A 13,343-nucleotide genomic window follows, 5' to 3' on the forward strand; every position below is an offset into this window, starting at 1 on the left:
AATTTGAAAGCTGAAGTGCTTCACCATATATTCCTCGTTACCCCCTAAGTTTGCAGATTTGCGGTTCATGGGGATTTTTCATGACCATAACCCACACAAACGACAAGACCCTCCAGTGTTTACTTGAACACTGCACAGGGTATTGTGTTCTCTGATCTCTCGAGTTAATAATATTATTCTGTATAGATATAGAAGTAAATACTCATTACTGTTATTACTATGTAGCTATAGCAATACTAAATATTATTATTACGTAGATTATAGTACTCATTACTATTATTCACGAGTATAAAATCCGTCAAAAATGATGGGTTGGAGTTATTTTATTCGAAACTAGCAGGGGTTGCCAGCGTTGCTGGGCAATGCTGGGTCCTTCCTCCTGCCCATTCTCCTCCCTCTGGACTCCCACCCCCACCCACCTTCCCCTGCCTCCTCTGATTAGTGGAGGTTGGCTCTGGGGCTTCCCATTCTCTGGGGACATGATCAATGCAAAAATACAAGTTATCTCCACAGCTGACTTGTAATACCCTCTGCCACCACAACCAGGTGGCGCTATACGATACACATTTACATAGAGAATTTTCGTCGAGCTTCACTCCTGAACTCCTGCGACTAGAGATGAAACCAAATAGCTCATGATCACTATGAGATCTTACTTGGTCCATGTGCCAAGTTTGGTGGCAATTGGCCCAGTAGTTTGGGGGTGATTGGTGTCACACACAACAGGCAGATAGACAGACAGACAGAAAATGACATTTATTGATAAGATATTCAAAGAGACTTGAAGATATGATGTTTCATAGCAGAAAGTGTTATTTTAAAACACGACATGTACAAATGTGACCCTATTTTCTTCATCTTCTGGGACATTTCATTTCGACGGAACAGCCTTGTGAGCGTGCCAAAATCAGAAGCCTCGGCCTTGCGTCAGATTTGCTTCTATCTTCTTTATTTATTCTACATCCTTCGGATGTAAACGTATAGTCGTTTTACTCTGCGTGCATTGCACATCATGTGCAACGTATTTCACCTGCCTGCACATTATATTTATTATTACTATATTTTTTTTTAACGCTTCTGCACACCACCCTGGAGGCTCAGTTTGCAAGTCATCTACAATTCCAAAAGAATCATAATTGCTCTTATTTTGGGTGCTTGGGGTCTATTGTGTCCTCTGGGTCAAATAGGTAGACATAGAGGTCCATACCTAACTATTATTACTATTTATCGCAAAAGAAGTACGTACTCATTACTATTATTACTCTGTGTATATGTATGTATATATATATATATATATATATATATATATATATATATATATATATATATATATATATATATATATATATATGTATATATCTTCTTCTTCTTTCGGCTGCTCCCGTTAGGGGTCGCCACAGCGGATCATCCGTATGATCCGCATAGTGATTTGGCACATGTTTTACGCCGGATGCCCTTCCTGACGCAACCCTGGTCGCCTCTTACGACACAGGGATATGGTACACCTATTTTAACCGGGGTATACATCAGCTCAGTATACTGGTACTCATTTCTCCGACCTCGGAAGGATGACAGGCTGAGTCAACCCCCTGGTGTATTAATTCAGTGGCCCAACGGGGCTTGAACTCAGGACCTCTTGGATCCCAAGCCGCTGCCCTAACCACTGCGCCAACACCAGGCTATATATATATATATATATATATATATATGTGTGTATATATATATATATATGTGTGTATATATATATGTGTGTATATATATATATATGTGTGTATATATATATATATATATATATATATATATATATATATTATCCCTGTGTCGTAAGAGGCGACCAGGGTTGCGTCAGGAAGGGCATCCGGCGTAAAACATGTGCCAAATCACGATGCGGATCATACGGATGATCCGCTGTGGCGACCCCTAACGGGAGCAGCCGAAAGAAGAAGAAGAAGATATATATATATATATATATATATATATATATATATATATATATATATATATATATATATATATATATATATATATATATATATATATATATATATACTCAATACTATTACTACCAAGTAGATATAAAAAATACTTGGTACTATGTTTCCTCGGTAGCCATCGAGGTCCATTTGATTTGATTTTGATGTCCCATACTCTTCACAAAGCATTGGTTCTGATGAAGCAATTCCTTGGCAAGGGTTATACTGGGTGGTTTGCCATTGCCTTCCCAGCGTTGTTTGTTTGTGCTATTTCCTTTTAAAAGCTGAGCGTCTAGCTAGTTATCAGCATGTACTTTGTCTTTGGTAAAAGACTTTGTCTCTTTTAAAAAGTCTTTGGTGTGACTCAGACGGGGTTTAAACCATTGACCTTCCAGACCCAGAGCAGACGCTCAAGCCATTTCACCTGTTTATGGAAGTCCATAATAACTGTTATTACTATGTACAGAGAAGCTTCATGATGACCGATATATGCACAGATGATGATAGAACCATGAGAAAGATGCCAGCCAGGACCATTGGCAAGCAATGTTACTTTTCTACCGATAAACGACTATAAAAACATTTTGGTTCGTATTGCACTCATTGTATGAACTTTTCATTTTCAAAATTACCCACAAAAATAAATTATTGAGTTTAATGAGCTCTTTAATTTGTGACGGTAATTGTCCACTGCAATAAATAAATTGTTTACAAATTTTGTCACAGCTTTTAATGTTACAAATTGTTGAAATAATTATTGTCATGTTCGGAACAGTTTGCTAAGGTCGTCTTGTTGATTATGTATTTATTTGTTTGATTTGTGAAAAGAACTCTCTGCCATGAGCATTCCTAAGTGAAGCTTTTAGTTTGCGTTGTATACTCAATGGCACTGCGTTTGTTTTACCTGTGCCAGCGTTTTGCTGTAGTACACCAGCTGAGTTTCTTGCTGCTTGCTTTTACTCAGGTGGTCTTTTAATGCAGGTAATTTTGCAAAACAAAATAATTTTTATCCTATATGAAATGCACTGTGTACCCAATTTCCCTTACTTTGGAACAACAGCTTGGGCAGAGGGAATGAATGGACGATTCAATTTCATGAGGATTTGATGAGAATCTCATCGGATCCAATGAGGAATCCCATATTTTTGTGATTGAATTGAGTGGCAGTTGTCATTGCAACTAGACCTTTAAAAAAAACACAAACAGACGCGATACTTTTCTTTACCCTTTACCTTATAGGTGAGCACTGCTTCTGGAAGCAAATGCTTCTCGTGTCGTTCAGCAGCTGAGCGGGACAAATGGATGGACAATCTGCGCCGCATGGTGCAGCCCAACAAGGTGCGAGTTTGTTTGTTAAGTGGGTTTCATCGTTACCAGTTAAAAACCTTTGATGTATCACCGACATATGTTTGTGGTACACCTATACCACCAAATACTTCAAACTAAAATGTGTTGCTCACACGATCTAACTATTTGTTATCATTGAATGACGGGTAATGTGCAGGACTGCTCAAGTCTTTAATGTAATGATACTTTCCAGGCGATACATGTTCATATATGCTTGAAGATTTAAATTGCATGCTGATGTATTGTAATACCTATAATCGGAAATTTACCTTTTCATGGATAGCTTTCTGATCTGAACGCACCACGATACTCCTAGTTAATTTAATCATTCTCCTTGATCCATGGTTTTAAAGATTGGTCAAATTTGTCAATTTGTAACTTCGTCAATGTATAAGGCACCTAAAATGAGGAAATAAACAACTATTCTTACCATGAGCCTCAACCACTGTACTCCTTGTCACTCAGTACCTCTGCCCTCCAGACAGCCCAAAACAAATGACATTAGTTGTATGAAAGGCTTTTACTGATAGGCATGAAGGAAGACTTTCCGCGGTTCTTTCGCATGCGTACATCTCGGGGTGTCGCAGAACACCGAGTCGGTCTAAGCGTCCTGATTCTCGCACACAACCTGTGAAAATAATAGATATTTTGAGTTTAGGTTGACCATGTTTGTTACCCCACAGGACAACCTACGGCACACAGAAAATGACCTCAAATTATGGATCATCGAGGCAAAGGAGCTCCCACCAAAGAAGCGATACTTCTGTGAAGTATGCATGGATGACACCCTGTACGCACGCACAGCCAGCAAGTTAAAAACTGACAGCCTTTTCTGGGGGGAACAGTTTCAATTTACCAACCTCCCCATAGTTCACCGCATCACAATACACCTGTACAAGGACTCTGAGAAGAAGAAAAAAAAGGAGAAGAGCAGTTACGTGGGGTTGGTGAGTATTCCTGTGGAGGGACCTGGAGGGCGGAACTTTGTGGAACGATGGTATCCCCTGAGCAGGCCGGAGCCTGGAAAGGGTCGTGCAGCTGCAGCCACACTGCGCATTAAGTGGCAGCACCGGTCACTGGGCATCCTGCCCACGGAGCATTACAAGGAGCTGGCGGAGTTTCTGAGCGCCCGTGCACTACCCTTGTGCCGTGTTCTTGAGCCCATCCTGCACGTGAGGACCAAGGAGGAGCTCGCTCGCTCCCTCGTGCGCCTACTGCACGTCGGCGGGCACCTCAAGGTGGCACATGCTGCACCCACTGCACATGAAATATTCTTCACTGGAGGGAGTTACAACTAAAGCACAAACTTGGGACTTCTGGGGCCCTGAGTTCAGCCCAAAGTTGTCCATCTGTGTTGATCAGTTTGAGGTCTTCATTCCAGCTGGACTTATTTCCAGGAGCTTGTGGTTTCCTGTGCAGGAGTTTTTGACGGAGTTGGTGATGGCTGAGGTGGATCGCTGTGGAGAAAACGAGTTCCTGATCTTCCGGGAGAACACGCTGGCAGCCAAGGCTGTGGAGGAGTTTGTGAAGATGGTTGGTCAGAAGTACCTGCAGGATTGCCTTGGTAAGCTTGATGTGGCCAAGTTGATACGCTATTTATAATAATTATATAGTTTCACATGATGCAGGTTATTGTCTCATGAGAAAAGAACTAGTCCCGATGACCGAAATCATTTTGTCGCTTTGGCATGTATGTCTTGTCTTTCACACTTTGGTGCAAACTTGCCAGGATTCGGGAAATGGTCCAACTGGGAGCAAATCCCTCTGATGGTGTTTATGTGGTTTCACCTACAGAACTGGGCACCTGACATCATGTGACAGATGATTCCTTTCTTCTGTTGTTGATAAACTAGATAAATGTTGTCATTATACAAATATTGAACTATTAGTTCACATGTTCAGATGTATGGTGTGGGTCTTTGAAAGATACTGATGTTCATTGACATCCAACTTTTTCTGTGACTTGGGACATGGCAGGTGACTTTGCACGTGCCTTGTACGAGTCGGATGAAAACTGTGAAGTTGATGGGATTCGGTGTTCTCCTGGGGAGCTACAGGACAGACGAAACAACCTTCGCATGTGCTGCGAGCTTGCCTTCACGAAAATACTTGCCTCACGCTGGTAATGCAGGCACTGTGCTGGATAGCTCAGTGGTAATGGCTACTGTTAGAGCCAATCAGCTTTAAATATACTACTTAGAATGAACCGATTTGATTTGTTCTTTTAGGTTTGGAGGATGTGGCTGACACTGCCTTTTCAGAGGTAACATTTTGGTGCCCATCTCAAGTTGCCCGAATAGCATTCGAGGAAAGCCACAGTGCATAGACCTGTACCACATTGTATCTATGTGTACGTATGCGAATGCATGTTGAACAGGATTCAGTAATGGATTTGGTCTGCTCTTAGCATCGCTAATGAGGTGTTGCGATGCAATTGCTGCAGTGTCCCTGTAGGTTAGGGCAGTAATTCGAAATTTAAGCAGGGTTCAGATGTACATTGGTGTACTCGTATCAAAAGGTTGCCATGCCACATATTGGTCTGATGGTGCGCAGCAGGCAGATTATCCCTCTCCCTAAAAAATATTAATGAACTGTTTTTGTTAATCAACAGTCCAACAGTACCATGGTAATTGTCTTGAAACTCGCCTGGCTTCTGGAAGCCCAAGCTGGATATCAACTGGAAGCAGAATGGCTGACTCAATGAGCTGTTATTGTGTCATTTTGAAAGATGCTTGCATTTAGAAAGAGGCAACTTCAGCCTGGAGCATCCTGCCCATTGTTGCTGGTAGCATCTCCAATTATAGATTGGTAGTAGGTTGCGAGTTGTTCCGCCAATAAGAAGCTTGTATTTTAATCAGCCAATGATAGCAGGCCTTCTGAGAGAGCACTCACTGTACCTTGGAGTGGCTTTATTTTGGAGTTGAAATGGCATCAATTTTGCTGTGATTTGCCAAATTAGGCCACGGTCTATCAGAGAACTTGAAGCTTCTCTTTTTCGGTGTCCTGCTGCTGCTGTTGCTTGCACACCAAGTTAGCCACCCTGCTGCAAGCTGGAACACTGGTTTCTTTAAATCGTTTTGAACCCACTTCCCCTGGGAATCAAGAGCAGTGTTCTCACTACTATGCCACCATTACATACAATCTCTTTTTAATCTAATGGAGCTGATGCGTGTGTGTGTGTGTGTGTGTGTGTGTGTGTGTGTGTGTGTGTGTGTGTGTGTGTGTGTGTGTGTGTGTGTGTGTGTGTGTGTGTGTGTGTGTGTGTGTGGGTGTGTGGGGGTGTGGGCGTGTGTGGGTGTGTGTGTGTGCGTGCGTGCGTGCGTATGTATATGTATATGTAAATGTATATGTATATGTATATGTATATGTATATGTATATGTATATGTATATGTATATATATATGTATATATATATATATATATATATATATATATATATATATATATATATATATATATATATATATATATATATACATATGACAAAAACTTCGAAATTGATCATTTGACATCACAAAAACTCGAGAGTTGTCGAGCAAGGCAAAATATGGTTATTGTACATATGTCCCAAAAATAATTTTCAGGGGTAGAGTCTCCCAGAAAAAAAAATGATCACTGTGTAAATTTATTTTTTGTGTTTTATAGCACAAAAACTCTACAGTGTTGTCCAGCAAGGCCAAATATGATTCCAGTGTGTCCCTAAAATAATTTTCAGGTGAACAGTGCATCCCAGAAAACACATCACTGTGGCAAATTCTATTTTTGTTGCATTTTACAGCACAAAAACGTTACAGTATGGTTTAGCAAGGCCATATATGATTACAGTATATCCCAATTTGTTTTAAGTGTACAGTGTGTTGCAGAAGAAAGTATCACTTTGTGGAAATATCACCACTTTCAATTGCCCACCAAAGGTGGGTCGAGATGGGCACTCCCGCTGGAGGTCGAGTGCCAATGGGAGTGAGATCAATGATTGTATTGTATAGTTTTCTAAAATGAATAAACACCAAAATGTTGTGGACCAATTGCAATTATTATTATAGTTATTATTACTATTGTCATTATTATTATTAGTCCCCTTCCAGTTCAACCCGAGGGGACTATAGGTTTGCTCTCCATCTGTCTGGCCATCCCTCAAACCCGTGGTTTTTCTGACTTTCTCCCCATAACCTTTGACATATTCAACTGAAACTTGGTGCATGGTTCTATTATGATAAGTTACAGAACAATGTCGAGTTTCATGGCATTTCATCAATTTTTTTCACAGAGTTATACCCTTTTTAGACTGAGAAAATACCACATATTATACATGGGTCAGTGTTCAGCTGCCGTGTCTACACACAGTTACCAAAACGGACAAGGGGAAAAGATAAAACAAACGAAAAATCTCTCCTTTATTCTGGCACTTAGCTTCATCCAGAGATGATCCTGTTTGGACCTGGCGTCATCGAAATCGCGAAGTCACTGCATGGGAAACCACCCTGAAAATGGCACCAAGCTGTTCTCTGGGCAGGAAACGTACATGAGGTATTCGTGTGGCAGTATTCAATGCCAGGGCTCAGAAAGCACTGTGAAGCTTCTTTTCACGAGTGAATATGCCTACCTTTCCTCTCTTGCGCTAGGTCCGTTCACAATGATTGCCCATCTTCCTCCTCGACCATACGACAAAACTTTTTCTGAAGCCCCGTGAAAGGCCATGAGGCACGCTCCTCTTCCCTCCTCAGAAACGTACACGCTTCACGGCTCAGCCGAACAGTCAATGACTAGCGTTTTGCTCCAGCATGCAAGCAAATTCAGCTCAGCACGAACACAAGAATCATGCAGCCTTCTTCACCGTGTTAAGGGGAAGCCAGCGAGCTTGATCCTCTTGCCTCCAATTCAACAATCATCATCCAATGGCCCACTCCTCACTATGCATTCCTCAACTTCAAACTCCTTCTCATGTGGCACAACCTCTGGAGCATCCTTCTCAACCACTGTATCGAAAGAAGACTGACAAAGTTCTTCATAAAATTCAGTACAGTTATTATTGCCAAAAAGTCCAGTATTTGGCAATTCACCTTCATCATGCAATTCATCCATCTGTTTCTCCTCAATATCCCTTGCTGAAGAATCCACAGGTCTGACATCTGGAAAGGATTCCTGGGGTATATCAGCTACTGCAAGTTCATCCAGTGAAAAATGCTGGGCATCATTTTCATCACTTGAATTCTCTACATTCACACTAAGTGGGGGCATTTTCTTTTCAAAGCCTGCACTTCACTCACCCTGACTTGATTCAAGATGAGCCTCCCGCTCCACCAACAGGAAGCCCCAGCCGCTGCAACTCTCCACCTCAACACATTTTTTCTTGGGATTGTTACAATATCGGCTCAACAAAACAAACTTCAAGACTTGCCTTCCTGTAAGTGCCAATTTCAGGAAGCAATGCTTCAGGAAGATCACTTTCCTCACCCAGCACCTTTGCAACATCAATGTCATTCCTCTTCACAGTATCCAATGTGTCATTCCCTCCTGTACAATCATCAAAAAACATTTCTGTAGATCCACTTCCAACCACAGCTGTACCATCTGGATTATAACAGCAAGAAGCACTAGACTAGTCATAACCATCTGCCTTGTCATCACCTCCACCAGGTTCAGAAACAGTGGGTAATTGATGTTCACCACAATTATCAGGATCTGAACTTGGGGATTGGTCCTGCAAATTCATTTCAAAAACATCACTTTCCCACTTGTCCATTTGACAAGCATCCTGCTCTTCCTCTTGAGGTCCATCTGTGACTGATAAACTGCCTTGCACTTTTTCAAATTGGGCAATTCTCTCTCCAGAGTTTACATCAGCAAGCCCACTTTTGATTGTTTCAAGAACAGCAACTTGCTCGGTACTTGGCATGTCAACGTCACTGTCGCTCTCCTCTACAACGCGATCTGCAAATGGTTCAAACATTGGCGCTGCCAAATCTGCTTGTCCCTTTTCAGGAACATCCCCAATGCCAAAGTGCTGCAAGTCCAGTTGAACTTCACCATTGGCTTTGTTCGAGTCAGTCAGCCCAAGAATGGTCTCAACAGAACCATTAACGTCACCATTGAGAATAACAGAAACTTTTGGTTCTACCACCTCTCCCTTGATGGTATTATCCCAAGTGTTCAGCCGCTCCTGTAACATCTCATCCATCCTTTCCCCAGTCAATCGTGGCTCCCACAAGCCTTTATCAACTAACACTTACTCTTGCTCTGTTACACGAGTTTGCAACCTTTGCACCTCCTCAGCCAAACCAGCACCCTGGCGCTTCCAAAATCCCAATTCCTCTACCTGCTGTTGTATTCTGACATCTACACAAGCATGACAGCCCTCCAGGTCCTCATTTACTTTGTCAATTCTTTTATTTGTTGACCCAATTTCTTCTTCCAAGTTTTCTCCCATTCGGACAGCCTGGGTTTTACCCTCCTCTATTTTCAATGCCATTTCTTCCCATTTTAACTCAAATTCTGATTCCATTTCTTTCGCCATTTCATTAATTTGTCCCTTCGATTCACTCATTTGTTTATTCAATCGTTCAATCATTTGATCAATTATTCCCTTCATGATATTCCTTGTTTCATTAATTTGTCTCATCGTTTCTTTTATCTCGGCCTGGAGAGTCATCGCACTTGCTCCCTCCGTCTCATTTTCCGCTATTGTAGAGAAGGGGGAACTGACGCTCTGGACGGGGGAAGCTTCCGTCCTATCGTCAAACAACTCTATCCCCGGCTTGCTTCCTTCATGGTCACTATCTAGCACGATCATCGCCATCTCGTGCATGTCCGCCATTTCTTGCACGCATTCGACCTCCTCAGAAAACAAAAAATATTTCCCTTAAATTTCCAAGCGTTCTTTTCTCCTGACACCAGTTAACTATACAATTTGTACCTCGGTTATGACAATCCCTGCTCTCTCAATGGGAGAGAAGTGATCATTTAAAAATTTAGATTCCCAATTCTTTTTTTCTTTTTTTAAAGCTTGAGCTCGCTCCAACACCAGACCATGGTCACGACCATGACCATGGTCACTATGTATTCAAAAATCCCACCCTAATGCCAGATGTCAGGTGTGGGGTGGGGAGGGTTGAAAAATCCCACTCCTGATCAACACACATAACCCGTACACGTTTTTGTTTCATGTATGTACTGGTACATCAGGTTATGTTTTAATATGAAATAGGCAAAGCCTAGAAACAAATGAAACATGGTCGGTTAGAGTTTCTTCTTCTTCATTTTGGTTCTGGTGTCGGCTCAAACATGCGTTAAAACAAACATATTTTTATCTCCGGTTTGTTATCCTAGTTGTCTTTACTGGTTTCTACTTTTTATTCTACAAAATATATCAGTAAATGAAAATTGCTTTTCTTTTTATTTTGCCGAATAGACCCAAACAAAGTGCGTTGGAGAGTTTTTTTCTTTTTGCTTTTTGTGTCTGGTCTCGGCTCGAGCATGTATTAAATGCAAACAAATTTTTATCTCCTGATCAAGAATTGGGAAAGGTAGGGGACATGTATTGCAAAGCAATTCTCACTCATGTTATTATTATAATGTGCCATGCTCGATACAAAGCATCGGTTCTGCCGAAGCAGTTTCTTGGCTCGGGTTATCGTCACTCCGACGCAGAATTGCAATGACGAATCAACTAATTTTTCTGTATAGATGACCAAGGGTCACCTTAATTTTAATTTTATATTCAATGGTTGCATTTCACCCCTACCTCCCCTCACCCTTCTTCTATACATCTTACTACCTGCTTTGATCATGTTCCCCTTACTACCAACCCTGACACCTCACCTACCATTAAACTTCCCACCTCCCTCCCTTCCTTTTTCTCATAACTCTCCCCACTCCTTCTCCCTCTCCCTCCACCACCTGCATGTGTAATATGCATACAGCCTCAAGGTTAATAGTTTTCTTCTGAAAAACCTGTGTATTCCTAGTTGTTGTAATTGTTCCTTGCCTTATCTGTCTGTTGTTTAGCTTCTTTACATTGCCTTATCTATGTTGAAAAGACACTTTTTCATTTGCTTTGGGGTAATGTTATTATAAAGCATTGATGGGTTTTAATAACATCTGTAATGTAATGGATATTTGTGTTGCCGTACAGTCCTGCTAACCCTTTGTTATGTCCAATAATCATGCAAAAATGGGAACATCCTTCTTGATTATTTTCATGCTAACCTGAATCTGTCCACTTGTCCCTCATCTTTGGATTCTTCCATGTGTACTTTCGAGTGCTCCCCTTTACCTTGCTGCATCTCTGTCTCTGCCTTTATGGTGATGTGTACTTCTACTTTGTTACAGCGTATTCCCTCAGGAGCTGAGAGAGGTTTTTGCTTCTTGGAGAGCACAGTGTAAGGCTCGTGGCCGTCCCGAGCTCACCGAACGTCTCGTCAGCGCCTCACTCTTCCTTCGGTTTCTCTGCCCAGCAATCATGTCTCCCAGCCTGTTTGGCCTAACCAGAGCCTACCCAGATGAACGTACTGCTCGAACACTAACCCTCATTGCTAAGGTCATCCAGAACCTCGCCAACTTCACCAAGTAAGTTTCTTGCGTTCCAAACAACCTTTCGTTACCTCATCCTCTTTTCTGGAAATCAACATCGTGTTAACAGCCCTATTGTTAGCCTGTCTACCATGCAGTGATGCCCGGCGGGGTTTTGCATACCATGGAGATGGGGTTTTGCAATTGTGTGTGTGTGTGTGTGTGGGTTTCAAAAGACAAAGTAACTAACTTTAAATAACACTTATTAGCCTGGTTGCAGCATGTGAAGTACAAGACCGCGGGGTTTTTTTCGCCTTGGAGGTGAGTTCCGCGAATGTGGTTGCTCGAGGAAAAGCACAATAACATGAAGGCCCTCCCTGTCGAGTGTTTATTTAATCGACAGGTGAAATGATCAAAAGTGATCAGGGCTTCTTCGGTAACTGCAGAGTGATAATGATAATGATAATTCAGCCGAGGAAAGCAAGGTCAAGGCTGTTTATTTCTGATATGTGAAACACCCTGCAACCCATGCCTATAGAAAACAGACTTTTTGGAATGCCGGCTGCATTTTCCATCCAATTATCATGCAACTTTGTTAAAAAATTATCCATGGGTACGCCCCCATGTTGAAAACTTCATGTCAATCACTCAAGCAGTTGTGGAAAAAAAAACGAATTTAAAAGCAAACAAGAAAAAGAGCGATCAGAGATTGCATACCCTCACCAGGACTTGTTTTGTGTGTTGTATTTTGTGTGGCGTTTGTGTACTTGTGTGTTACATAATTAATGAGACAAAATTAGAACTGCCACTTTATAAATGCTGGCAGTGATGACTGGTTCAGACATTTCAAAGAAGAAGGTTTTTGAAGGTTAAAGAAAAAAACAATATGGCTGCCAAATCACGTGACTGATGACGTCATTATTTTTGGGGGCAACATTTTATCCCTAGATGACCCCCCAAAATTTTCATACTGATTGGATGTAGTGTTCTACATATGCAATTATGACGTCATAAAGAAGGCACCTGAGACGTCATAAAAATCACACTCATTTCCCATGAGGAGTACTTGCTATGTGCCAAATTTCAATTTTTTCCTTGGTGCCATTTCAGAGATACTGACGGCCAACGTTTTTCAGTTTTTCCAACATGGCTGCCACACCACGTGACCTATGATGTCATAATTGTAATTATGATGTAAACATTCTACATGATTATTCGCACCAATTGTTATAACTTTGTCTCAATCCAACAAGCGGTTGCAGAGAAAAACACAAAACTTCTGTGCGGACAAGCAAACAAACAGACAAGCAGACAGACAAACGGACCCAAATGCAATACCCTCTCCTTCGGCAAGGGTAATAAAGGTGAAAAGGTGAATGCGGGGGGGGGGGGGGAATTCTAACACACTTTTCTCTGAACATATTCTGTTCATACTTCCGAAATCTTCACATTATGTGTTCCATGTATTTATGCAGGTGATAGCGGATTCAAAAAATCGAATATAGATAGAATTTT

The 13,343-nt window shown here is 41.5% G+C and overlaps 1 protein-coding gene across 5 annotated transcripts in view; it reads left to right on the forward strand.

Moving 5' to 3' along the window:
• LOC147026805 (ras GTPase-activating protein nGAP-like) overlaps positions 1–13,343 on the forward strand; it is a 204,312-nt gene that overhangs the window by 154,619 nt on the left and 36,350 nt on the right. For all 5 annotated transcript variants that reach the window (XM_085882597.1, XM_085882596.1, XM_085882594.1 and 2 more), the window contains 5 exons: positions 3,213–3,311; positions 4,004–4,558; positions 4,740–4,884; positions 5,298–5,442; positions 11,649–11,885. In XM_085882597.1, the coding sequence (XP_085738723.1) occupies positions 3,213–3,311; positions 4,004–4,558; positions 4,740–4,884; positions 5,298–5,442; positions 11,649–11,885 (1,181 nt within the window). The remainder of the gene's footprint in view (positions 1–3,212; positions 3,312–4,003; positions 4,559–4,739; positions 4,885–5,297; positions 5,443–11,648; positions 11,886–13,343) is intronic.

The sequence above is a fragment of the Eptatretus burgeri genome, chromosome 5 (assembly GCF_056783735.1).
Source record: "Eptatretus burgeri isolate ZD-2024b chromosome 5, Ebu_testis_v1, whole genome shotgun sequence".
NCBI classification, from domain to species: domain Eukaryota; kingdom Metazoa; phylum Chordata; class Myxini; order Myxiniformes; family Myxinidae; genus Eptatretus; species Eptatretus burgeri.